Below are 27,337 nucleotides of genomic sequence, written 5' to 3' on the forward strand. Positions count from 1 at the left end.
GTGAAGTAAATTCACTAAAAGGTGAATATATAAAATATATTCATATTTGAACATTTTTTTGGAGCTTGGATGACAGAAGAATTGAGACTAAAAATTATAATACTGTAATAAGATACGCTTGTGTTCTCTCTACAATAACTTCATTTTAACTATATTTTTAAAACAATGCATAAATGCTTTTATTATTCCTCAAAATATGTTTCTATATTCTATATATATAATTTCTATATTATATTTTTATGTTCTGTATTTCGTTCAAAATATGTTCCAAGCCCACTTTCCAGCTTTTCGGTGTTTATATATAGCTGCCTCATTTGATTGCAGACTAAACGAAATCAGACACTTGGAAAGGATTTTAAGCTGCAGAAATATGAAAAGTTCTGGTGTACAAAACCTTGAGTGGCCTTACATAAATTAAATATAATGCAGTTTTATAAATACTGCTGTTTTCTGCAGCTTTTAAAAGCACTTAATCGTACTGAAGCAACTTGAACTGAAATATGTGTACAACATAAGCATTTTTTGGTCACTTTTCTTTCTTAATCTCATTGTCCCCAGCCAGAGACCTCCAACTGCGTCAGCAGCATCTGCAGCAAGATATTACCATGGAAATGCTGGTGTTGTCACTCGCAGTACCACTGCTGGTTCAAGCCATGCTGGCAGGTCTAGTAACTCCAAATTCTTACATCAAACAGCTTTCACAGTTAACTGTTTTTGAATACATAATGCAGTATCATCTATGCATTTATAGAATAAATTGTGTGTGGGTAGAACCGGGAATAATATTCAATTATACACTGTATTATTTTGTTAAATGAGTTAAATGCTCATATTATTAGCCTGTGCTCTGCAATCCGATAAGTGTAAAAGATGGTTAATTTTAGCTAGCAGACTGCCACTGCTCTTCAGACCATGTAAAAATATCTTGTACCTGTTCTAAATATCCCCTAGCAGACTTGACTCTGCTAGAAGAACAATTTTAACAGGAATTCAGTATCGGAAACCAGATACAATGCAGGAGAAACTAACGGTAGCTTGATGCTACCTAAAGATTTCTCCAGTGCAACAGAACTTTCAAGTACCTGAGCCATTTCTTTAGTGCTGCATCAAAGGAATGTCATGAAGGTGCCTCAACATCCTATAGCAGTGAGCTCTAAATTAATAAAGCAACTGCAGTTCACAGCAATGAAAACATTTAAATGTTTAGAAGGGGAGGAGTTTGCAAGGTGTCTATGTATGTTTAGAACTGCAAGAAAAGGTGATGATGTTTCAGAAAAAATGCCCGATTATCTGACTGCACAATGCAGCAATGTATACCTGAACATGACACGCACTTTGGCATGTATATCTAACTGAGCCATTTCCTCATCTTTTAGAGCTTTACATAATGGCAGAGGGTAGCTCTGTGTGTGTGTTCAGTAATAAGTTATGTCAGACAGTAGCTGGTTAATCCTCTGCAGTTGCATAATAACAATTCCGATCTTGCATGCCTAGAGTGGAAACCCGTCTTGTAAATCTACAAATGCAGGAACTTCAGTATTCCATCTTTCCAAATTGCTTCCCCTCTCAACTGCACAGAACTGCGGTAAGTCTCACCAGTATATATTATTCTGAGTATCCTAATACTTTGTATTCCAAATGACACTAAGATACCTACTGAATACCTTTAAATGAAAATCTCAAAAGCACAGGTGCTGAATAAAAACTTTGCCCTAAAAAGGTGCACCATACACAGTTCATGCTTTCCCCAAATGCACAGTTGCATCAGATGAATTGTCTTACTAACACAGCTAATCAATCACCTATGCCTTAAAATATTCTTGCTCTTCCCCTCATTCCAAAAGAATGCATTACACACATAGAAAGGGTTTACCTGTATCTTTTTGGAGCAGAGTGCACTGCTATCATGTTCCATCTTCAGTATTTTTGTTTGTCTTTATGCAGATACTCTAATGAATCAAGTCCTTTCCCTCAGTTAGCAGCGGGGCTTACAACCACTGCCTTACAGCACACAGCACCAGGTAGAAGTGGCTGCCTTAAACAGCTGCAGTTGTCCCTCTAGCAAACATCCGAGTCAGCAAAGTTTTTTTTCTGCTCAATGCTCAATCTGCTCAAATGGTTCAAAATTCCACTTTTTCTGAAAAAAAAGTTTATTCTGTTTACCACAAGTCCTAAGCAATCTTAGGCTACAGAAGCTTTTGCTTTATAATTTGACAGCTGCTCAGAAGTTATTTTGGAATACTTAATAAATTCAAATGATTCAATGGATTCATTGAGTTCAGTTTCTTTATGGTTTTGAAAAAAAAATCAGTATCTGAAAGTTAGATTGACACAGAAAACAGCCATGAAAGATCACATATCTTGCTTTGCACATCTGAAAACAGTAAAACAAAGATTTAAATCCTAACTAAAACACAGCACTGCTTCACTGCATAAGTTACTTGCCTTCTAATTCAAAAAAGATCTCTTCCTGTATCATCGATATCTGAACTTGTGTAGTTATTTTGAGTAAGCATTCATTTTAAACCTACCTTGGCTGTAATTTTTTTTACTAAAATTTGAGTAATAGTAAGGCACCATTCAGAATATTTCCTGAGAAATACCTTTTGCAAAGACTCATCTTTAAGCAAAGACCAGTAACTTTAAGGACGTTATAGGAAGCACAGATCTCTAACTGTGATAAATGATAAAGTGGTGCAACTAAATCAGATTGTGAACTGAATTCTACTAACCTCCTTGCCTCCTTGCAAAAAAAAAAAAAAAAAAAAAAAAGGCAAGGAGAAATTTCAGTTTTCCAGTATATTTTTATAAATATCAGCTCCTGTTCTGTATTTTTTAGAAAAATAAGTTTCTGATAAATACAATGTATGTATTCTTTATCAATACTATACAGTTAGGGCTGCTAAGTATGGTGAAGTCTTAAATCTAAGTGAGGATTTGTAAACTCTGCATTCCTCTCATAAAACCCCACATTTGACAAATTCCAAACACGTGCAGGTTCCTCTCTGTCCTATGAATTCTGATACGTACTACTTTGGCCTATGAATATGCAATTGTATAAATGCTTACATTTGCTTAAGATTCCTTGCAGGCTGTGGGGATTACTGACTAGCTGTTATCCTGGGTGACTCTCTCACAGCAGTTAAAATCCTTCCTTTAAATAACAAACCATACCATAATGATTTTCAGAATAGCACACATTAATCTCTTCCGTTCCTCATGCAACTGTGTAGTATTTCTGGATTATGTGCACAACTGTCTTGTCATTTAGAAATAGCTTCTCGTCAACAAAAAAATTGAATTGTACTGCAAAAGGTCATGTTTAACTAAAGTAAGCAGCTTAATCCAACTGATTAAAAGAATGAATAGGTAGTCTAATATAAGAGAATGGTTTGAATTAACAGTTACTTTAATAGGGCATGTTGTTTTGCATGGTATTTATTTTGTTGGCATGTTCAGCATGAGATACCAACATGCTGATGAAAGCCTAAGTAAGAAGATGTGAAAGGATGAGAACGTTTGTTTATCTCTGTGTTTCCAAGGTCTTGGGCTTATATACAGGAATGTTTTTCTCCTGAAGCGATGGGAGGCCCTTAATTATATCTGCAGCTTTCTCTGCTATCATAATAGTTGGAGCATTCAAATTTCCACTGACAACACTGGGCATTATTGAAGCATCTACTACTCTCAAGTTTTCAACACCAATTACTTTTGTTTGGGGATCAACTACAGCAGTGCTATCTGAAAGCTGACCCATTTTACAGGTGCAAGAAGGATGATAAGCACTATCAGCCTTCTGCCTTATGAAAGCGTCTATTTCGTTGTCAGACTGAACATGTTTTCCAGGTAGAATTTCAGGCCCACGAAATTTTTCAAAAGCTTTCTGAGCAAAGATCTCTCTGGTCAACTTGACACACTGGCGGAATTCCCAAATGTCTCTTTCTGTAGGGAGAGAAAATAAGAAAACTGTAGGTACGCCCTTAGTTTAGTAATAGATACAGAACGTATAATAGAAAAAAACGGCATCAAAGAAAAAAGGCTGGAGGGAAAGTCTCACTTATTGCTGAAAACCATAATATTTTCAAAGTCACAGGTATTTACATTCACTGTGAACGAAACTGTCAGTAACACCGCACAATCCCAAAAGGGAACAGGTAAGCTAGAACAGTTCTTCATATTTTGCTATACCCACTGTCTAGCCAAGGACACGAATCTCAGCACAAAGCAGCACACAAGATCCATTCCTTCACAAGCAGAGGAGGGGATGAAATGAACAGCGTGATGCAGCAAACACAAAGAAACCCTGACTGCATTCCCAACAGGGAATTATTTTTTGGCTTATACAGTGCTTTGCACAATGGCCTCTTCTGATACTGAATTTTATAAATGAGAAATAAGTAACAATGCAGCAACCAGCACTTCTGAACTGGTGTTGAGTAGATATGAAAATCTGCTACTGAAACAGGCTGGGAATAAGTTGACATCAGAGCAAGGAGACGCTGCGTTTACCTGTTGACATGTAGTTAGGCTCAATGATAGGATGGTCATTTGGGTCTGTACTCTTCAGCTTTAGCCAGCCCACACTTGTGCTCCTCATGGGTCCCACATGGACCTGCAACACCCACACTATACTCATGACACAATCCCACCAGACCTATTTCCAAATTCTGTATGGCTTTGTTTGGTTTTGTGGTTTGTTTGGGGTTTTTTTTGCAATTTGGACAGTCTTTACAAATTAAGCAAATGTAAACATTAAAGGGAGATAATGGAAAATTCCATTCAACATTTTTCCATTTTATATAAATTTGTTGTAAATATGATATTTCATAAGGGAAAGGGAATACATCTATCATCAACTCACAGCTGTTCTTTTAATTTAGAATACAAGTATTCCAATTTAGCAGTAGCACAGCATTCAAATACAATCAGCAATCAGACCAAATTACTATCATCACTGAAGAAAAGAGATTAGCAAGAAGAAACATGTATGCTCAGTGACAGCCCCCTGGCAATAGCACAGACTTTTGGATCAAAAATCATAGTCTAAAATGGGGCTTGGATTTGTGCCAGTGAATAAATGAGTGGCCTCATACATTCTTACTTAAACCTCTGTCTAAACTGCAGTGGAAGAGGGAACACCTTGTTCTAGTTTTGCACAGCATCTAGCACAATGGTATCCTAATCAATAGCACTATGGCACTTCAGTTGTGCAAATACTTGAACAACTATTCAATACTTGCTTACTTTCCCAGAGATAAAAGTAGCAAAATTTTGGTAGCAATATCAAAAAACAAGCTCATGTTTTTTTCCCCAGTGTAGGAAGTTAAGCCAGCTCTTTTGTATTATACTGAACAAAGCCTCTTTCAATATATACAAGAGTTATCAATATTTATAATAGAGCATAAGCCTGCTTGCTAATTACTACAGAACATTACTGTAGTATGTTCTTCAACAACTTACCTGGTAAGCTTCCATTGTGGAAGCAACCCGACCATGATCAATCACCTGAGAAGGGAGAAAGTGGAACTGAATGTCAGGGTGAGGAACCCCTGGTTCACTTCGGATAAAACCACCAGATTCTAAGTGGGCAGTGGCTCCCTCACCTAGAGTGTAAATGAAGAGAAAAATGCTATTAGAAGACCTCAGAAAAGCAAGAAATCCACTTCTTCTTAACCGTTGGTTTCACTACTATGAATAATTCATATGTACAGTGGAAATTGCAAGGAACGAAAAATCCATTATGAACAGCTTGCGATTTAATGCATTACTTTCATCTGTTTTTTAATCACTAGACAAATGTTAAGTATGCATAACTTTGGAAATCCTACTTATTTGAGCGTAGGATGTTACAGTTATCTCAGTGCAACTGGCAGGCCTAGCGTCTAACTCCAGAAGTAGATTAGGTTCCAGGATCCCAACGGGTGTGGAAGGAACCCACTGCAGAATCCTGGTATTACTCCATGCCATGCAGTGCAGTTATCCCATCAGCAACATGTAATAGGCAGAGCTGTCCACAGTGACTGCCCTGAAGGGGAAAGATGAAGACCCTGCAATGCCCCTCCTATTATGTATTTTCACATCTATTTAAAACGGTGAGTCAGCTCTCGATATTTACTTGCATGGTAAAAAGCCACAAATACCCAGCTGTAAGTTGTGACCTACTAACAAAATAATTCAACAACTGATGAGGTCCTCAAATTTAGCCAAACCATATTACTGATTTTAAGGGTTACTTTTAGAGATTCTTTTTAAAGTACAACTTACAGCTGGATTACTGTAAAACAAGTGTGTCATTTTAACAAAAGTCACTTCTAATTTACATGCAAGCTTAAAGGGTTCTGATCAGAGCAACAAACTAATTCTTCTGGGGCAATTAATTCAGCTCAACAATATGTTTTTATTGACACGATATCGATTTCAAATAGAATTTTTTTCCATTTTTTTACAACAGCTTTTCTCAATGACACCAAGATTTTTAAGCATAGAGTTTTTCTTAAACTGAGAGAGATATAATAACATTAAAAAACAGTGTATAGAAACCTCCCTTGCTACCTAAGATATAATAACTGTTTTAGAAAAAAAGAAATAGTTCAAGGCCATTTGCAAGTTCCAGTTATTTCTCAGGACGCAAAAAAAATTATATATGAAGGCTCCCAGACTTTGAAATTTCATGGATAAAAGGCTGTAATAATTCAAAGCAATCAATGACTGCATATGTTGTTTCATACCTGTGAACTTCCAAAGCCATTCTAGACCAATCCTCACCATGTTAACTGGCTTTTGCGCATTATATAGAGTAATAGGTTTGGTGCACTTTTGCTGGACGTACACTTCTAAATGATCTTGAAGGTTCTGTCCTACTCCTGGGGGGGAGTAGAAAGGGGGTGGAAGGAGAAGAAAGGAATTAAAAAAAAAAAAAAGTTATTTCACAGAGAACAATTACACACAACGTTTGCAACCAAGAAACAGCATAAATGGGAACTAAACTAACCTCTTACAAGGGCAGTGATGACTAAGACCAAGACCATGACTTATATCAGCCTTTTGCTCATGTCAGAATAAGGTTTTACATAAACATAGCATAACTAGAATGAAAATAGAAAGTTAAATGGCAGACATATCACTTGTTCTAAAATTGCCGGATATGACTTCTAAATACAGTACCAGCTTTTCTAGTTTACAGGAAAAGTTTGTGTTATTCCTTCTATCTTTGAATATATATGACAGTGGGAGTTTATACAATCTGTTGTGGATCAAAACTAATTCAAAATTCTAAATTATAAGTATGCTTCTTTAAAAGTATTCAGTGGCATTTTTCAGAAAGGCATTTTCCACTATCAAAGGTAGTAAAGAAAGTGTAGGAGTTTATTGCTCAGTTCTAAAACCCATGTGAGTTTCCACTGATTTCTAATAGTTTCAGACCATGCAACCTGACATAAAGACAAATGAATTTCATGGATTCATTTCATTTAATGGTCTTTGAATCACATCCATAGGAAGGTGTAAGGTTAAAAGAAATAATAAAATTACCAGGAAGATGGCAAACAACAGGGATCCCCAGTTTTTTTAGATCATCTGCATTGCCAATCCCAGACAACATAAGCAGCTGTGGAGAATTTATGGCACCTCCGCTTAAAATAACTTCTTTACTGGCAAAAGCCTAAAAGGAAACGAGCACAAATGTCCTAACATTATTAAGCCTGATCCGAATGCAAGCAACATGTCAAGAGCTTCTGATCAGATACACCGTCCTGATCCAGATTAGACACCTTTCCCTCATATTTTTCTCATTCTAAATGTATTCCTATCTTGACGGAAGTTTCTGCAGAGAGAAATGATCAAGCTTTCACTTTGATAATTTCTGTATTCTCATGTTTACAATCTGTCCAAACTGTATGGCACACAAACATTCAGCTCAGCCAGTACCATGGCTGCCAATAAACTCCTGTGCTACTCGCCAGGAAAAAACTACCTATGACACTCGGATCAGTCAGCTAAGCATGTCTTCCATTTTCAATAATGGTTTGTAAATTAAAACTGAATCTCCTAAGGAAGATTTTGAATTCAGATACATGCTAGCTCAAAAATGCGCAAGAGCTTGTTTTCTTAATTGAACCAAGATTAATGTGTAGTTTTTTAGCTCATCGTCATCCTCAGAAGGCCCTCAACCAAAAAAGCGCTACTGAGATGACCCTGACTGCAGGCATTTATGTAATTCTGTTTTGCTGATGGATTTTTCATCAAACAGTTTGAGTCTGAGCCCAGAGCTGGTCATGATATAGGCTGCTAAACTATTCCTCCACCTTTGACTCAGTTTTCTGTGATGGATAGTTCTTTTTCTAGAACCTCTTCTGCAAGTATTTTTAGCACATCTTCTTTTGAAGGATTTCTGCCCCAAAATATTCTCATTTAGCAATACCAAAATCATTGTGTTATTTGTATCTGGGGGATATCTGTTCCCTGTTCTCATGTCTGTTAAATTTAGGATCATTACTACCCCACTTAGTGCTTTTCACTGTTAAAAGCAAAAACTGTGTGGAGTAAGAAAATATTGATACCCCACACACGCCTTTTGCCTTTACTCTTTGAAAAAGGATGATGTGGGTGAACCCAACCTTGTTCAAACTATCCCCTTCTATTCCAGTGAGCTGGCTCATGAACACACGCGCACTGGATGCACTCCATCCTCCCTAGTTGCACGTATGTTGCCTGTTGAAATTTAAGGTATCCTTTGTATACACACTGAGTTATGTAGTTGATTACAAACTGAGCAGTACCTCTTGCACGTTAGGAAAAAAGATTCAAGATTCACCTGTCCTTATGAAAGAACAACTACACCAAAGAAACAAAAAGTTAGCAACAATTTATATTTAATGCAAATTCTAGTGCTACCTAAGCTAGTCCAATGTGTATTTAAAGAAATACACATTTGCAAAAGTAATACTATAACATTTATCTGTGAATTCTAATATATTAGTGTGGCCACAGTGAGGAAAAAATAGATGAAGCACACAATTTTGTCCCTGAACTTCCTCTCATTAGCAAGCAAAACCCACAAGGGTTCAAGGAAACATATCTGGTATTATTCTTCTGCATTCTCCACTGTTGTAGAATGTAAGGTGCTATCATGCGTAGCTGCTTGGTTTTATTTTAGATGAGACATTTAGCTTCTAAAGCAACATTAAAAAATACTATTTTTCCCTGTAATATGGTGAAGTGTTAATAGATTAGCATGGAATGCATATTAACTTGCAGTAATCCTATCCTTTTTGAGTGAGACCTCAGCTATACAGAATGATGGTGAATGAGATTGTTGCTAGTAATTAGATCATAATGTAGTAAGAAGATAAATTTTGATAAATTGTTTCCACACTATTTCTCTGACATTGCTGACAGATAGCCAGTGCTGATATTTTTTGTTTGTTCTTGTTTGCTCTGGGCAATCACTAGTATGGTAAGTCTAATACACAGCATATCTGTGACTGCTGAATCAATACCTAGATCTGTATTTTGCATGTTATACAAATGTAACTTCTGTATGTTTTCTACGGTACATACTGAAATGGTGCCGGTTTGTTCCAGATAGCTTTCAAATGATGCTTGTTCGGTCTACATTCACTGCACAGTCAGCACTGTAGTTATTCCGAGCCCATACACTTTTCTGCCTGACTCTGAACTCAGAAACCCCAGGAATGACCAGTCTACCTTCCCTATTTTTGTCAGAGGGCTTACTGGAGTCCTGGGAGCTCTCTGGGACCCCAATGTCCCACAATTAAGTCTTTCCACTAGCTTGTATAGATTTTGAATCATGCTTGAATCAGGTTTTGATGATCTTTTAACTTTACGGACGACTGACGTAAAAGAGATCCTACCTAAAATAAACTATAAAACCAAAACCCCTTTAATGTAATGAAGTGTCTCCTCTTGATGTTCATACTGTAATAAAGTCATGAGCTTTTCCATCCTGACAGCTATAAAATTTTCCAGAAAGTAAAAGCAGACAAGTCCTGCAATTTTAATCTGGAGGGGAGGGAAGGAAGGGAAATACTTTGAATGTGTACTACTTATGATATATGCTATAAATATATTAATTCACTATGTGTAACTCATATATGTATTACTATGTATGAAAATTCGTAGCAATTATTTTGCAATTAAAGTAGTCCAGTATTCAGAAAGCCTTTGATCATACGTAATTGGCTTTCCAAGACCTTCTTCAACATAATTATTCTTGATAATGGCACAAAAACAGCAAGTAGAGACACTGTTTTTGCAGACATTTAATAGCTCATGAAATCAATTAAATTCTCTGCATCTTCTGTTTTACATTGTTAATGATAGTCATTTTAGCAATCCACTTGGAAAACAACAGATTTGATTTGTGCATTAGAAAATGCAAGAGCAGTTTATTTATATTGCATTTTAACTTTAACAGGTGTTCAAGTCACAGAACACTTGCCTGTTGAGTCTTGTAAGCCTTATTGAACTCAAACCACCAAAATCTGTACTGTCCTCTCTTTAGGATATTGCTATTACACTTTTTAATTGTTTTATAATTTTTTGTGACTAAATATCTTAATTTATTAACATATAAATCCCTTTTAGGCAATTTCCTAGTTTTGGAATAATCAGCTCTAATATTAAAGAGTTAAGGGAAATAAGAATGTTTTAGGTCTTATAGCAGTCAATGGATTGAAAGCTGCATAAGATGAACTGTTTATCCACAGAGTTAAGTTGTAATGGCAACTCAAGCTTCTTTCCACATGATCACATGTTCAGTGGAAGTTGGACTGAAACTGAAAAATATTCATTCCACAACCAACCATAAGGAACATTTCATCGTTATGTTTCATCATTACTATCCCAAAACTCAACACATACTGGCAATGTTGAAGTGAATGACTCATTACTTATCCCTTGAACCATTCAGATTTCAGTATCTTTTACAGATTTGCCAATGCCAGAACATCATTTTCAGAATTCTTTTCAGGAACATCAGCATGTCAGCACACCAGTCAATACGCAGAGACAGTGCATGATTGCACCATAGGTTCCAGACAGAAACCTTACACAACACTCTTGCGTAACATCAAGTTATGGCTTGTCCTCTCAATACAGAAAGATGGAAATATGGAGATGCTAATCTCTGAATTGATACAGCTGAAATATCACCTGCTGTAAAATAATTGACAGGAAATCATATACTGGAAGAGACAACATGGCATCTGAAAAGCAGACATTTTGCATAGTAAAGTGCCACTTTTAATCGAAGTTTGTTTTAAAACAAAAATTTAATTTTGCTTTGACTCATACCTTTCTTACTGGAAAAGAAAAGTCTCTTACCTTTTTCCTTTGCCCATTTTTCACATACTCAACACCGATGGATTTTGTTCCTTGAAACAAGATTTTTGTTACAAGTGTCTTCTCTGCAACTGACAAATTTGGGCGTGACATGGCTGGGCGAAGGTAAGCACTAGCTGTGCTCCATCTTTGACCTACAATGTCATCAAACATCAAAATAGTAATGCTCAGTATTCTTTAAGATTTTGGCCAATAACCATCAGGATGTTTACAGAGGGAAAGCCTTCATAGAGTTTAGAGAGTTCGAGGCAAATGTGAATTGATATAATAACTAAAGATTTTATTTTAACATAACAGATTTCACAACGAGAAATTTAACTATGAATCAACTTGCATGCCAATGCAATTTTCAATGAAATACACACTAGATTGATAGCAAGCTAGTGTGAAATGAACAGGGTGTTACTATAAAGTGTCACAGCTCTTCAGTAATCTCAACAACCAAACGGCATTCAGTGCAGATTATATATCCATATGCCAGAATGATTTCAGAAGTACCACTGGTGGGTCAGAAATACAAATTACTTAAGGATCACTTTATGATTTACCTCGGTGTACAGTCATGTCCATCCAGCCAAATCCTTCTTGCTGATAGCCATTCATATCATCTGTGAAGGGATACCCAGCTTGCTGGGTTGCCTCCAGGAATGCATGATGAAGAGGATGGTTTGTTTTCCCTCTTGACACATACAGGGGTCCATTTCCACCTCTGTACTGATCTGGCCCCAGTTCATGTGACTGTGCCTTTTTAAAATAGGGCAAGCAATGTTCATAGTCCCATCCTATTGCTCCTTCCCTGCTCCATCGATTATAATCTTCTGCATGCCCACGAATGTATACCATGGCATTGAGAGAAGAGGAGCCACCCCACACTCTTCCTCGAGGCCAGTACATAATTCGGTTATCCATATGCTTTTGTGATGTTGTGTGGTAATACCAGTTATATTTCTCATCACAGAGGTTGTATGTTAATGCAGCAGGCATATGAATCTTCCACATCAGTCTTTTACTACCTAGAAGGGTATCTTTAGGGCCTGCTTCCAAAAGTAGTACAGTACTGAGAGGGTCTTCAGTCAACCTGTTGGCTAGTACACACCCTGCTGATCCAGCTCCAACAATGACGTAAGTGTAAGAGTTTGCCTTTTCAGAACTAAGTTGAGATAATGTACGTGAAATTTTGAATTGTTGTTCATTGATGCCCAATGTGTTCTTTAATATGTGTGCCTTAAATAGAGTTCCTGTTACTTTGTGCATCTGATTCATAGGACTGCAACATTTCACTCCTTTCATTAAGTATGACATCTTTACTGATAGTATCACTCTTGCCGAACTGCTAACAAAAATCCAGTGTTTCAGCCTGGAAAAAACAAGCGAACAAAAATCCTAATTAAGATGTTAGCATTAATACAGTGCATGACCTCTAAAATGTCAGTCATTTTCAGGTAAAACTGGTGTACTTTAGCCATTCTCACTATCCAAAAGGTTAACAACAATGCCAATAAACCAAGGAACATTTACTCTGAAACTTGCTGTCTTATTAGTCTTTTAATGCAGTCTATGCACCAAGTTGTAGCACACTATTTTGTATTATGCAGGCTGATTTTGATTTGCTTCTTGTTCCCGAGATAGATACATGAAGCATGCTTTCAATTTTTGTCAAAACCATAAAGGATGGAAACCTTTGCTTACCTTGTAGTCTCTATTCATCTGCCTCTAGTAGGTAAGAATTTAAGAAAAAAACAATTTCATAAACTTCTCTGTAGATTTGTGACAGTAAGTCATATTGCCTAGCCAGTTCACAACAATGGAAATGATGAGTATGCCCACTGTAGCTTCTGCTAGACCAAATCTAGGACAGCATCTCTACAAAACACATGTGTAACAGTGAAAAACTGCTGCGCTTTGAGGTATGTCTCCTAATATAGGAAAGGCAAAATCTGTTCATCTGTGGCTTTCTACCTTATTACTAAAACCAGTTCCTGCTCTAAGGACAGTTACAATCTAATACCACCAGATCCTTAGGCAGAGTAGGAATGGCAATTTTTTCACCTTCAGAAAAGCCTGTGAGCCTTGCAAGCAACACAGGTTTAGCTCTGTGTTGCACAGGTTCAGGTACAGGGACTAAATGCAAGATTTTCACAGCCTGCCTAAATGTCACAGGTACCGATACAGTGGGCCAGTTTGAAGTGTGTTTCTCTTGCTCTCTCCCCTTGAAACCACTCCCCTTGTTATAAACAATTAGTGAAAATGGATACCCTTGGGCTGTATTTCCCCCTAACCCATGTCTTCTATCTGAGCAGTTGCTCTGGATTCTATAGACGGCAACTTATCCAGAGGCTGTTACTGCCCATCTGAAAGAGATAAGCAAGCTTTCGCCGGGAAATATATTGAATACTGTATTATGTTTGTGAAATCTAATTTTTCAGAAATGAATTAGGTTGTTAATGTTGATTTTCATACATTCAAGTTTCATAGTTATCCAATACTTTGTAATATAAGCCCTGTATTTTTGTAAAATGTCTGGGGTTTTTCACTAAAGGAAAATATGTCTTATTGAATCACTGAAATAATCAGCTGTTTCTTACTAAAATGTGGAACAGAACTGTACTCATTTTCTTGGGTGAAAAACTGTACATTTTTCACAATGTAAAATGTGTGAGAGCACACACAAGCCCTTAATTTCCAACTCTGTAACAAAATTAGATGCAGGTTCCTGATAAATGTTAAAAGTCTTCCACATACAACTATATTTATTTACAATTTGACGTACAATCTCACATGTAAAAGTATTTTTTTTTTTACTCTCAGGGAAAGGATGGGAGTAAACACAAATCTCTTCTCTAGGAAAAACTTGTAATAAGCTGTACAAAGCCTCAAATTTCTGGAAAATGAACAATCACAGAATGGTTTGGGTTGGAAGGGACCTTAAAGAAGATCGACTAGTTCCAAACCCCTGCCCTGGGCAGGGACACCTCCCACTAGACCAGGCTGCTCAAAGCCCCATCCAGCCTGGCCTTGAACCCCTCCAGGGATGGGGCATCCACACCTTCTCTGGGCAACCTGCTCCAGTGCCTCACTACCCTTACAGTAAAGAATTTTTTCTTTACTGTAATTACACTTTACTGTAATTACACTCCCTAATAAAGAGTCCCTCCACATCTTTCCTGTAGCCCCCTTTAGGTACTGGAAGGCCGCTATAAGATCTCCTCAGAACCTTCACTTCTCCAGGCTGAACAACCCCAACTCTCTCAGCCTGTCCTCATAGCAGAGGTACTCCAGCCCTCTGAACCATGGAGAACAGTTTGCTCTGTTAAAAAAATAAAAAAATGGATGCAGGGGATAGGTCTGAGCCCAGAGTTCACACAGCTGATTCTCACATAGCTAATGCAAAATTGATCACAGCTGAAGGTGTGGGTTGTCTTTTACAGGTGGAAAATATTAAAGGATTCTTTCTTGGAAAAAAAGGTTTGGCAATTTTCTGTGATGCAGCAGAGGAAGATACAAAGGTAGAGAGGCTTTTACTTGTTTTGATTTGTTTGTGATGAAGACAGACCCAATTCTGAAGCACCTATGTTTAACCTGCAGAACTGGTCGGTCACAGGACTTCATTGTTTCAGGAACAGCAGATGGCTGAGGGGGTGGGTAGAATATGGGCCTGGACCCTGATAATTTGGGAAAGGTACTTTGTCCCTATAATGTGAGTTGTTTCTTTTTTTCCTGTGGAGATTAACCATGATGAGGTGAAATGATCAACCTTACTCCTGAGGAAGTAAACCCTCAGGTTTTGGCATTACAGGTGGTTAACACTTATTATTTAGACAGGTAGGGTTCAGAGACTGGAACAAGTACTGGCCTGCTTATTTTGGTGTGGGACCTATAATGCCATCAAATATTACTGTGCCTCCTAACCAGAATGCTGGTTGTTAAGCCTACAAGTGACAGAGCTGTTGGCTCTAAAGAGAGTAAGTTCTGCAGAATCCCTGCAATCATGTTCAGAGACTGACTTACTCTAGTAGCACTGGAGCCTGTACTGCTACAGCTTGTTATAGCATAACCAGTGGCCACTGAGCTCCTGGAATTACTATCTCAAGTGACACTCCAAAGGCAGCACTGATGTTACAGGACTAAGTGTTTGTGTCTTGCCTTATGCCAGAACCTGAATACTGAATATTAATATAATACTGAAGTCTAGACCATTTTAAAAGCTGATGCGTTAAAAGCCTCTGGCATATGCAGGCTTTGAAACTCATTGACCAATTCAACCTTGTATTGAAGGGGTCTGTATCAAGGACTGAGATCATGACGTCCTCAAATTAGAACACCATTACACCTCTCTAAAATAATCTATGTAGTTCTATACATGGGTTTATCAAAGTTCAAGTTCTCCAACAAAAGATAGTCTTGTGGAACTTTGCAGGAGTCCCTCTTTGAACAAAAGAACTCAGTCAAAACGTAACCTAATGCACCTTCACTCTCAAGTTACCCTTAGTTTTATCTGGCCCTTTTGCCAGGGAGAATTTATAACCTGTGCAGTGTTCCTAAGAATTGTATTTCAGCAAGAATGTGTTTTTTTCCAGTAACTGGAAAAATAAAGTTGTTATCCTAACAGGTAGAGTCATGTGAGGCTCTGAGATGTGCTGGGGAAGTTGGCCCAATTTACCCAGTGGGGAACTATAGTTTTATGGCCAGCTCTATTATTGTAGCATCTATGTCAAAACAAAATATGTTAGAAATAGGGAGGTTTGTATGACACGGTTCTACTGCAATGCTCTGTACTTACCACCAACAAAAAGTTGTCTTCTGGGCCTTACTGGATATTACTGCATGTCTTCATCTGGATTCTCACTTATCATAGACCTCTTTATGAACATGTAGCAAGATGCTTCTCAGGAATCAGTGAACAGACCTGCAGAAATGGATATTGCAGCAACATAAAATATATTCACTGTATTGTATTAGAGCTTCAAAATTTGGAGCTCATTTTAAAAAAACCTACGTATTTACTGATATTGTTACTATTGAGCAGGGCCTATAGACAGCGGTCTTACAAGAATGAGGAGAGTAGGAGTATCTCAGCAGGAAAATTCTATTGCTACAGTTTAGTATCTAATAGTACACCAGGTAGCTAGGAGAGGGCAGTGGAATTCTGAAGTTTGTGGCTCCTTGCATCATTGTAACACATTTCTGAATGCAGTATCAGGTTTGCCTGAGAAATAAACCCTGATGGAACCCATAGGTACCTACCACTGCAACTCTATAGATGTTGATTTGGGGTCATGTGTGAAAACAGATTTCTAAGGGACAGTGACAGTTTGAAAAGCCAAGAATATGTTACTTCACTTTTTTTCTTTTTTTTTTTTTTTTTAGGAAAGAAACAAAAAGGAGAGAAAAAGATACGCAAGAGGCTGCTTAGGGCATCTAAGCAATAAATTGGCTTGCCCACTCTGTAAGAAAGATAAGCAAAAGCACTAGGATTCAGCCTAGGATCCTTCCTCCTAGACTTCTAGATTTAAAGGGCTCACATTCCATAGCAAAGAGAGGAAGGCAGGTATCCTGCATTCATAGAGGCGATATATTGAAAAATGGACAATAACAAAATGGTTCTGTAGGTGGATGAGGTGGCTAATCTAAAAATGTTACAGGGCCCTGTGCGTCATTACTGTTAACCAATCAGAGCTGTCCCATTCTCTGATAAAACTGGAAATAAGGGTGATCAAAAAATATACACAAGGACAGTTAGGGTACCCACTGGAAGACTGAACTAGCACTCCAGAAAGCTAAATCTAGTGTTCCTTTTAAGTAACTGAAGTAGTATTTTGAACCTACTCCACCACATATGTTTGTCAGATTTATAGTTAGACGTTATTTCATGGGTTTATTTGCTTTTTTGTTGTTGTTTTACATCAAATGGAACAGAATTTGCAGAGTAACATTTGAGATAATTTTTATCTTGCAAAGAGGGAGTTGGGAATGAAGTCAATCAACACTGTCCTGATCATAATATTCAAGTGGCTTTGAGAATCAGCGTGTAGATGATTCCCAAATTTCTTTGCTTTTAAGGCCTGAAATGCAGAGGTCAAAAATCAAGCCATTCTGATTTAATTTAAAACCAACATACATAGTTGGATTGAATGGATGAAAACAGTAGTTTCAATGCATGGTTCTTTTTGTCATATTGATCCATACCTGCTCTCATCTACACGTGATCCTCCTGCAAGAGCACTATCCTATCCCATTCCTCTAAACTGATCCTGAAACAAAGCGGAGATGATCGCTGTGGCTTTAACTTTACTCACTGTCCTATTTTGCCAAGGCTAAAACAATATTCTCTCTGGCAGATGTAAAATACGACCCTCTCCTGGATATGGCCAGTACATGGTGCAGCAGAGCGATGGGACCTGTGCTGGACATTTACGCTTCATGGCACTGTGCTGACAAATCCTGACAGGCCTGTCTCCGTAAGACACAGGAGGAACAGCTCCGCAGGTAAAAGCAGCTCTTGGGTTTGGGGTTTTCCACACACACACACACCCCCCATTGCAGACTGTAACCATTTTAAATTCATCTACTGTTGGGAGCGTTTTGGACTAACTTTTCCCTTCACTCCTTCTAGTAAAAAAGTTCATTCACTTACAGAAAGCCTGTGGTAAGTTTCACATCCACGGCTGAAACCGCTCAAGCCTACTTACCATTTCCTCCTTTATGAACAAACTTTTATCAGCCGGCCCAGGCCGTCAGGCTGCTGTACAACCCGGCAGCTCTGCGGGCAGCCCAGACCCTGCTCTGGGGCGCCCACGACGCCTCTTGCTCCTCACAAAGGTCCGGGGCCGTGTCGGGCTCCCGCCCCGCTCCCCTCCGCAGGACGAGGGCACGCACGGGCCATGTCTTTCTCCTTCCCAGAGAACAGCTTGTGTGGGGGGGGCTGCCAGCGGCGGTGGAGCTGAGAGGGCCGAGCGCCCGCAGCCACCGCTCGCTCCAGTCCCGCCGCGGCCTCGCTCCCCTCTCCCGCCCTTTCCTCCTCACGGCTCGCAGGAACTCTCCCCTCAGAGCCCCCTCAGCCCACCGGCTGCCGCCACACTCACTCGCCCTCCGCGGGAAGCCCCGTCGCAGCTGCCCGGCGCTGAGGGTGGGGGCGCTCCCTGTGAGGCGATGGGGACCGCCGGCAGGAGGGCGGGCTGCGCTGCGCGGCTGGGCTGGGGCTGGCGCGCTCGGGACTGGCCCCGGCAGTGGGGAGAGGTCTGTGGGGGAGGCAGGGCAGGGGAAGCGGGTGGAACTTTCCACAGGAACGCACCCTTTGGCCGCCGCGGAAGAAACTTTGTGCCGTTTCGAAACGGCACGGAGCGGCAGCGGGACGAAGTCCGCCGCCTGGCCCGCCCCGCTGGAGCCCCCGGGCGGCCAGGCCCAGCGCTGAGGCGACGTCCGTGTCCATCCCGGGAGCGCTCTAACCTTTTCACCCACCCCCGAAGTGGTGTAGACAAAAGACATTCCCCCCTCACCCTCCCCCTTAAAGCAAACATATTCGACAGCATTGTCACCTGGGCTGCGAAACCTCTTTTCAGCGGAAGCGCTGGGAGCTGTAAGGCGCAGCTGAGGTGAAGGGGGCGGTGGGGGGGGCAGCGGCGGGAACCTCCCGCCGTGAGGGAACCCCCTCAGCGGGCAATGGCGGCGTTGGCCTTCGGGCACGGTCCTGGGGGACTGCCTGAGCAAGTTGAGACGGCACCTGCAGTTACACACTTTAATTGCCATCCGTACCTGTGCAATGCGTGTTTCCAGGAGAACACGTCAGCCTGACAGTCGAGCAAATAGCAAAACGAGTTGCCCCACTGCATCAGTCTGTGTTAACTAACCCGTTACCTCAGCAGTGAGTAGTCATCATTGATAAGTGTGCGTTCAACAACATTTCTCAACAGTGTCCCACTAGGTAGCCAAAATGCTATAGGGCCTTTGTCTTATAACTTACGTTTTTATTGGCTTTGTCCTCAAAACTTTGTCCTTCAAAACTTTTGTTTTGAAGTATCTTCAGTACACCCTACTTCAGTGCATATTTGTTGTAGGCTAAACCATAAAAGGTGGTGGTGGGGAGAAGATACCATGAAAGTCCCTCGGAAATGGCCAAGGATGGGTATTGTGCAGAGAGTCTGTGCCACTGCTCTTCTGGGCTGCTGGAGGATGAACCCAAGAGTCTTGTTTTCTCATTCAAAACGCTCATGGTAGAATAACGATGATATAATGAAGACTAATCAAGATACTCATTGTGAGAACTTATACTTTCTCCATACATCTTGTAATGACAATAGTCTCTGCTACAATATCTTCAATATTGCTTGTAGGTGCTGATTATTTTCTCAAGTCCTTCCTTATCGCTCTGTTTGGAATGTATTGGATGATTAATAATTTTCTGGGATAATTGCTTGTTAATATTTTTGCTCTTAGTTGGATAAGCAGAAAATAATGGACAGCCTCTGTGTGGTTGGTTATTCATACTTAGGCACCAGACTGTGAACTTCTGAATAATTATTCATTAATGGAAAAGAGCGATTGTCCCCTGTGGAACTATGAATAAATGGGTAGTTGATATAAGTAGTCTTTAATCTTCGCAGTGATTAAGAATGCTTGAAACCAAGCTGATGGGTGTTTGCAGTGTTTGAATAATTTTGTACACCTTTGATGCTCTTGTTCAGTAAGGAAATAAAAAATCCATAGAAAATATGCATTCAACATGTATAAGAATATACAAAAAATATTTATATAAATATGCATGAAATATATACATTTAAGAACGATTCTGTTTCTTTTCAGTGGATAGTGGGGGTTTGATCTCTGATTACATAGCACTAGCTGCAGTGGAGTCCTAGTCTTGGTCCCTTGCTAGAGCTCTTAAGCACTCTGATGATGCTAGTAAGAATCAATAATTATTTTTTGTTTCCTACAGAAAAAAAAATAAAATTCTTAATTTGTTGATTCCTTCAATTTCAATGAGTTCTGCCCATAAAATGTGGCTGAAGCAAGACCTAAAAGTGTAGGCCGAATTACTGTTGTGCAACAGTAATTGGAATTGCATGGTACAGACTTCCAAGCACCAGTCTCTAGAGCTGACGATTAGGATCTTACGGCAACTGGTGTTTTGTTTTTCTGTTAGAGAGAAGTGGGAGAGCAGGGTGGATTCTGCTATATGTATTACTACAGTTGATTCAGGCTACGTCAAAAGTCTTTGTAAGACAATAAACCAATACATGAATTAGCACAAAGGTTAGTGAAAATTTAGAATAGATATTGTTTGTGTCACAGTATGTTTAAGTTATGTTCTTGGGAAAGTGGACCCTTTAAGTTTGCATGGATGACCATAATTTGTTTATACAGTACTGCTCGGGTAGATCAATTATGGGAATATGAAATGTACTAACTTGTATTGTCTATAGTGTTATATTCACATAGAAATTTGATGGGTACTCTTATGTAGTAGGTAGAAGACTTTTTTTCTAGAAGGTTTTTTCAGCTTGATTTTTAAAATCTTCATCAAAGTTTGAAATAATTGTGAAAAAGAAGATTATTAAACAACTTTGTCTCGTTAGAGAGCTTCTTCCCTACAGATTTATCTTCTCGTTTGAGCAGTCAGTGGTGTATGCTTTCTATTAACCTGTTTTTTAGAGTTTGATAACAGGATATTCTGTAGTGAAATTTGAAATATATTACCAGGAAAAACAGTTATGCTTGAGATTATAGTTCAAAGACAAAAGGAAAAAATTAATTATTGTGTAAAGGGCATAATTCTTATTTCTGTTTTGCCATAGAAAAACTAAGTTAGTTATAAGAGTCACTGTAAATACAAGTCACAGCAGGAAAAAGGGAATTAATAAGTACGCATTTCTCAGGAATAAAACAATACAGAAAAACAGAAAAGAACCAAACCCGCTAAAGAGTAATGGACGGGTCCACATGCTAAAATTCTGTGGTCCTAATTCTTGAAAACAGATTAGCATAAATCAGAATTATCTGCAGTGTCAGAAACTTAAATGAAAGCAGGACATTATCTTTTTTAAGCTACAAGCTGCAAAAGGTCTAACTGAAGTAGACAAGAAACAAATTAAAAGTGACTTTTCTGTATTATCTGTATGGATATGCTAGGCTTAGCGACTATTCAGGATTTTCTATAATTTAACCTGCTCCAGTTTTGCTACGTTGTCTTTTCTTGCAGTTAATACTAACAACTTGTACTAATTTCTACTCTGGCTTCTACAAGAAAGTGTCTTCAACTATGAATAACTTGAGAGGACTATAAAAGAAGACAGAATTGATTTTTCAATATTACTGTTCTGTTTAGCAGAGCACCAAGTGGCAGGAGCATGTGTTACTGTTTAAATGTGCAAAGCAGCAGTTACATGTAAGTCCTTAATGAAGCGTTAGAATTCAGGCTGATGCTTCTCAGCTGCTGTGTTTTTAAGCTTGGCTAGTGGAAGGTCAATTTGAGTAGAATGTTTTCTAGAGTTTAATTCCGAATCTGTCACCTTAAGCAAAGAAAAATTTAAAAATCATGAGCCACTTTTGAAAGTCATGTTAATAATGTTGATTCTTCCCTTCTCACGTTAAGCAAATGGTAATTAAAAATCCTGTCACTTTTTTCTAGCCTGTCTTTATTGAAACTTTTCTTATTGTGTGCAAGGGAAAACTTCAGGTGAGACAGCCAAACTTCAGTCCACAACGTTGTGCCTGTTGATGTCTGGCTGTTCAAATGAAGATGAAAATTTCTTAATTCACTCTTAGTAGAAGTGAACTTCAGGATTTCATGGTACTCTTTTAACTGTTTCCCCCCCCCATCTTAATTTTTTTTACTTTGAATCCCGTGTTTCCTGTACCGAAGCTATAAAATCTAACCGGACAGAAAGCAGGGAACATTCTAGAAGTTTGATGCATTCTTTCTATGTGTGGTGTTTTCTTATGTCTTTTCAATAAATGTTTGTGAACTACAGCAGTTGTCACATTTAGGAGTATTTTTCCAATACCTTGGTAACAGCAAGAAAAAAAAGCCTGTGATGTGAACTTCTGTGTAGTGGAGCACAGTAATCAGATTTAGAATTATTAAAAATCAGTTATACTGTTCAAAACACTTTACAAGTTTAAATTATTTCATTTCACTATACAGTTTACCAACCATGAAATAAAAAGTATCCAGCAGCTCTGGTAAGGGTGGTTAGAAATAGTTATTAGAGTCAGCTGTTCAAATAGCAATTCCCTCACGAAGGAACCCTCTGCCGGGACTCTAGGAGTTTTCCCCCAGCTCTTCAGTGTTCCTTCTTCCTGATGCCCAGTGACTTCTCTTTTGATGAGACGTTAACTTAAAAAAAAAAAAGAAAAAAGAAAAAAAAAGTTTTATGAAGCAGCAGAGTAATTTCAGCAGGTAGGCAGGTGTAGACCTGTAGCATAAAATTTTGTCTGTGTTCACTGTTTTGAACACAAAAAAATTGAGAAGTTTCCCATGTTATTGCAAGGGCTCCTCCTGCAGGTGTCCAGTATTTCATGGATTTGTTGTCAATTTTTATCAGTCGGTGATGCTACCTTATCCTTGGCTACTCAGAGGATCGACCCTTCTGTCCTTGGCTCAGGGAACTAACCTCTGATCTTTTTTATCACTGTGTCCCATCATTATCATCTGAATCTTTTAAGTCATCTTCTGTTGCTTTTCTCCGGTAGTGTCATCACCCATTTGCTGTTGTGCAGGGCCCTGCTGCACACTAACTTATTTTATTTTAACAGGGTCTTCATTATTCCTTTCAGTTTCCATTTGCTGGAACTGCCCTGTTAAAAAAAAAGAAAATAAAAATGCATGAAGACAGGGCTTCTGCCCTATTGAATCAATCCTATTTGTAAGCATACAACAAAAAGGCACCCATCTCTCTTCAGCCATGTTGACAGTAGAGGCAAAAATATGTTCATTTTTAATAAGGCCTTCTGTAAGAAATTTTGATGAGATGCCCCAAAAAAATGGCCTTGCATGATGGGCATAAGTATAATGATGAAGGGTACAAATAAATATTGGATATATGTGTGTACATGCAAAGCCTATACATGGTTGATATGTTGTGTTGTTGAGCTGATCATACAAAATTTAAACTTCTGTACCTAATTATTTGAACCTTGTCACTTGGCACACCAACCATGTATAGCATGGACCCATATGTTACTCGTTGTTCATAGGTATCCTACTACTCAATGGCACAAATAGGGATACAGTGCAAAACTTGATCTTTAGGGTTTGTTTCTACATATGTTTGAGCTCTTTGATCTTGAGCAAGTCTCCCTTTGAGAAAGCTGTTAAATGTCTCTCCTTCAGCTCTTCATTTGGGGCTTAAACAAAACGGATATGTTCCCTAATGTGTTCTTAGTAAACTGCTCAAATATTTTTGCAGTGACCATGTAAACTTCAAAATAAATAGCATCCTGTTACTTCTACACCAGTTAATCCTATTTTTTTCTCCATTGTTCTCACAAAATAGATAATAATCACTTTCACAAAGTACAGTTAATGGTTAGTTTTGTCATCTGCTAAACCTCAAAAGTGGCTGTAGTACCTACATATTTCTTTAAAGCACTTTAAAATCCTTTATGATGAAAAGTACATATAGACATAAAATACAATAGCATTCTTATATTAATTTTGTATTGTAATCTTTTAAAGAGACACTCAAAATTTCATATTAGCACATTTCATTAAATTCATTTCATTAAATGCATTATGGATAACCTTTGCTCTTAGGAGTATGTTTGCATCCTTGAATTTGCATTTCAATTGAGAACAGAAGTTGATGTTTCACATTTTTGTTAAATATTTGCAGGAATAGTCGTGTGTAAAAACAAGTGTCACTGGCAGTCACCATGCAATTCAAGGCATGCATTACAATAGAGAGGGCTGATTTTGTAACCAATGCTGGTTGCTGCCCTGCTGATGTTAGTCCTAACTATTAGAATGGGACTTAGATGCAGAAAGGTATGTTTAGAAAATGTTAATAAACTTACTTATGTTTATATCCTGAAAAAGCAAGTTCAACAAGTGGCACTATTAGTTATCTAGGAAGGCAATAGTATTCCTGCTTTAATGTCTCGATTACAGAATTCTGAAGGATACTTTATTACAGTGTTGTAGCGGAAGATAGAGGTTTTGGAGTTGGCACATTATTTGGCTGTAAAACTGAAAGCGGTATCAAAGTAAATTCAATTGTGTAACTTGTCTTTCTCTGCTTTATTCAACCAATGGGCTGTCATATCAAAGATGCAAATGTTTATTTCTCAGTTTGGAGACAGGGTGTGGATTTTTCCGTTACATCTGTGGTTTTTTTTTTTACACTGGAATGACTTGGTTTACTTCAGTGGAATCAACACCTAATTTTATCAACGTGAGAATCAAAATACTGATGGATATATGAGAAAGCCTTAATGGAAAGCTTTATTTATAGTTAGTGATTAAAAAAAGCAATACAAAAAATGCTTAGTTCCCATAACTGTATTAATAGAAACATATCTGATCACTGTGAGGTGAACAATCCTTAAAAGTTCATGGCATGAACTGGATAAAACAAACTGAGAAAGGTATTTTACAGTCTCTGGGGTTAGTTCTGTAAACAGGCCAAAGGATCAAGTACCTGGCAAATTTTAAAATTGCTAAGTTTTATTCAGAGAAACAATTGTCCCAGAAGCTTTCTGTGTTTAATATTCTATGAGGTGAAACAACTTTTATTGTTTTATTGATCAGCAAATGTCATCTTTACTTCTAGCCAGCATCAAAGAAATGACAGCCACAAAGATTTGTGTCACCGGCAAAAGAAAGAGAAAAATAGTAGTTTTATACTGCCTTCAGGTGTTTAATGAAAGACGGATTTCAGCCCTGTGTTTTGGGAGACTGAGAACAAAGCTATACGAAAATTAGCCTGTTTCTTTTCCATAACTTCATCTCTCCTTCTGTTCTCAAACAGATGCTTAGAGCTAGGGTTACACAAGCCAGAAGTATGTGATCTGTCGTTGGATTATCTGGGACAGAGGATGGTGTGATAGGGGACAACCCTCCTTCATTGTGGAATAAAATTTTAATTATTTCATATTGGCTGCAAGCTATAGCTGTGCATATACATAATAATGAAGTTGACACTCGATATCTTATTCCCCTCTCTGAGTATGGAATTGTTTTTTCCTAAAAATCTGTTTTTTGTCCTTTTTAAGTGCACTTCTAAAGTAACTATTAGCAGTTACTAACCTATATAAACTCTCCTCTGTTAAACCTGGTCCCATTAGGATTGTATATATCTATCTTTGTATCAAGTCCTTCAAGTGAACTTTTCTTATTTTTATTTTAATGGTAGTTCCATTATATGGGATTCCCTGTAGAACTGGAAACAAAATCTTTCATCCATGCTTACAATCTGCCCCCAGCAAATATAAAAGAGGATTTTCTGTCAGAGTCCTTTTTGTTAGCTACACCAGGTAATTTATCAAGCGCTCTCTGCTAAATGATACTACTACTTTTCTTTTCATCCACGTTATTGCACAGATTTCCTTAATAAGGCCAGAAATGGCTTCTGTTTCTGGTGTGTATTGAAATCTGTCTAACACCCTATAGACACACAGTCATTAAAGCTGAGAACTCACATGCAGCCAGCTCTTTAGCAGTGGTTTGTTGGTTTGGTTTTTTTCCCCATGCTTATTTTGTTTCTGTTTGCTTGCCATTTATCTTTTAGCAACAATGGATACTGTTTTTCAAAGAAAAAAAGTATTTCTTCTGCCGTCAGTTTTAAAAGAATTTACAGTTTTAGCTATACAGCTTTTCAATGCAGTTTTTATTAAATATTATCCAGGAATATTATTAGTTCTCTAGAATTGTAAGGCAGCCTGTAAGTTCAGAGGCGCTTTAAAGAACATGTTGTTCTGGTCATTTCGCTCGATGACTGTAGAATTGGTGTCTCCACACAAAGACAAGGTCCAGCTCGGTGCTTGTTCTCCACAACACCTCTCCACCAGGAGAGCGGGTGTCCTTAGTAATGAGAAGGCAGCCATAATTATTATACCTCCCTTAAAGATTTGACTTCTTGGGTCAGGATCAAGGCATAGCTGCTGTGTACATAGTACTCTTCCGTACAGAGGATGTTCCCCAGCTAGATGGGGTTGAATTAACTATAGTTTGAAATAGGTCATACCTGTTCATTTTCTTTCTTATTTTGACTTGTATTGTTGGGAGATAGGGAGATAATAAGCAGAGCAGCCTGATAATGGGATGCTTTTATTTTTGTTTCTTTTAATCTGCAGTAAATTAATCACTGGTAAGCAAGCTTTTGTTGCCATGAGAAAGACCACTGGGATTTTTTTACTTAATGCCTACTCGTCACTATCACATTTTAGGCAGCTGTCTACGAAGATTATGTAAGTGGAGTGTGTTTTGTGTGAGTGCGTGCGTGTGTTTGAGGAGGTGGTGATAGAAGTAAGGGTGGTGATAGAAAATAAGGCAAAACCACTGTTCACAGAGCAGGAGCTAATTTGATTTGTGCTTTCTAAAATATAGTGTATTTAGGGATTCATTGATGCAGATTTTGAGCGACTGTAGTGAAAATGCATACAGATCATGCATTGCCTAAAATTTTAAACATCCATTTAAATTCATAGGCTGTAAAGATAATGTAATGAAATACAGTGAAAGTTGTATTGAAATGGGTGCTATGTACACACAGAGACATCATACTGAAGGGGGAAAAATGATTCTTCAAAAATGTTTCACAATATCATCTTTGCCTGAATATTCTGAATCTTTAAGGCCATCATACTCATGGCCTTAAAATGGGAATTTTGAGAATTCTGTACAGGCTAATTTAGATGATAATGCCATATTTTAATCCGTGAATATGGGATTGAGAAGTTTTCTTGGTTTTTCTGAGGTGATGAATTTAGTCTAGTTACTGGTTGCTACACTATGACATGAACAAAAGTACCTTTAGTAGAC

General features: G+C 38.3%; 1 protein-coding gene across 2 annotated transcripts; it reads right to left on the reverse strand.

Annotated features, from left to right (window-relative positions):
• Positions 1–9: 9 nt before the first annotated feature.
• Positions 10–18,533, reverse strand: CHDH (choline dehydrogenase). Of its 2 annotated transcripts, none has more exons than XM_074603352.1 (9): positions 18,444–18,533; positions 16,142–16,267; positions 11,910–12,718; positions 11,344–11,495; positions 7,531–7,660; positions 6,729–6,863; positions 5,461–5,603; positions 4,510–4,612; positions 10–3,942 (listed from the first exon to the last, which is right to left on the reverse strand). In XM_074603352.1, exons 3-9 carry the CDS (start codon positions 12,661–12,663, stop codon positions 3,524–3,526), a joined length of 1,836 nt encoding a protein of 611 aa, XP_074459453.1. In that variant the 5' UTR covers positions 12,664–12,718; positions 16,142–16,267; positions 18,444–18,533; the 3' UTR covers positions 10–3,523. The 2 variants fall into 2 exon arrangements, with proteins under 2 accessions (XP_074459453.1, XP_074459452.1); XM_074603351.1 differs by having other exon boundaries at positions 18,051–18,518.
• Positions 18,534–27,337: the final 8,804 nt, after the last annotated feature.

Source organism: Larus michahellis, chromosome 10 (assembly GCF_964199755.1).
Source record: "Larus michahellis chromosome 10, bLarMic1.1, whole genome shotgun sequence".
Lineage (NCBI taxonomy): Eukaryota > Metazoa > Chordata > Aves > Charadriiformes > Laridae > Larus > Larus michahellis.

Excerpts from the sequence above, each read along its gene's own strand:
- CHDH (XM_074603352.1), bottom strand. The coding sequence starts at position 12,663 with ATGTCATACTTAATGAAAGGAGTGAAATGTTGCAGTCCTATGAATCAG. Across the intron at positions 6,864-7,530 it reads TGTTGTTTGCCATCTTCCTG|GAGTAGGACAGAACCTTCAA; the intron begins GTAATTTTATTA and ends ACTCCCCCCCAG. Across the intron at positions 3,943-4,509 it reads GCCTAACTACATGTCAACAG|AAAGAGACATTTGGGAATTC; the intron begins GTAAACGCAGCG and ends CTCTCCCTACAG.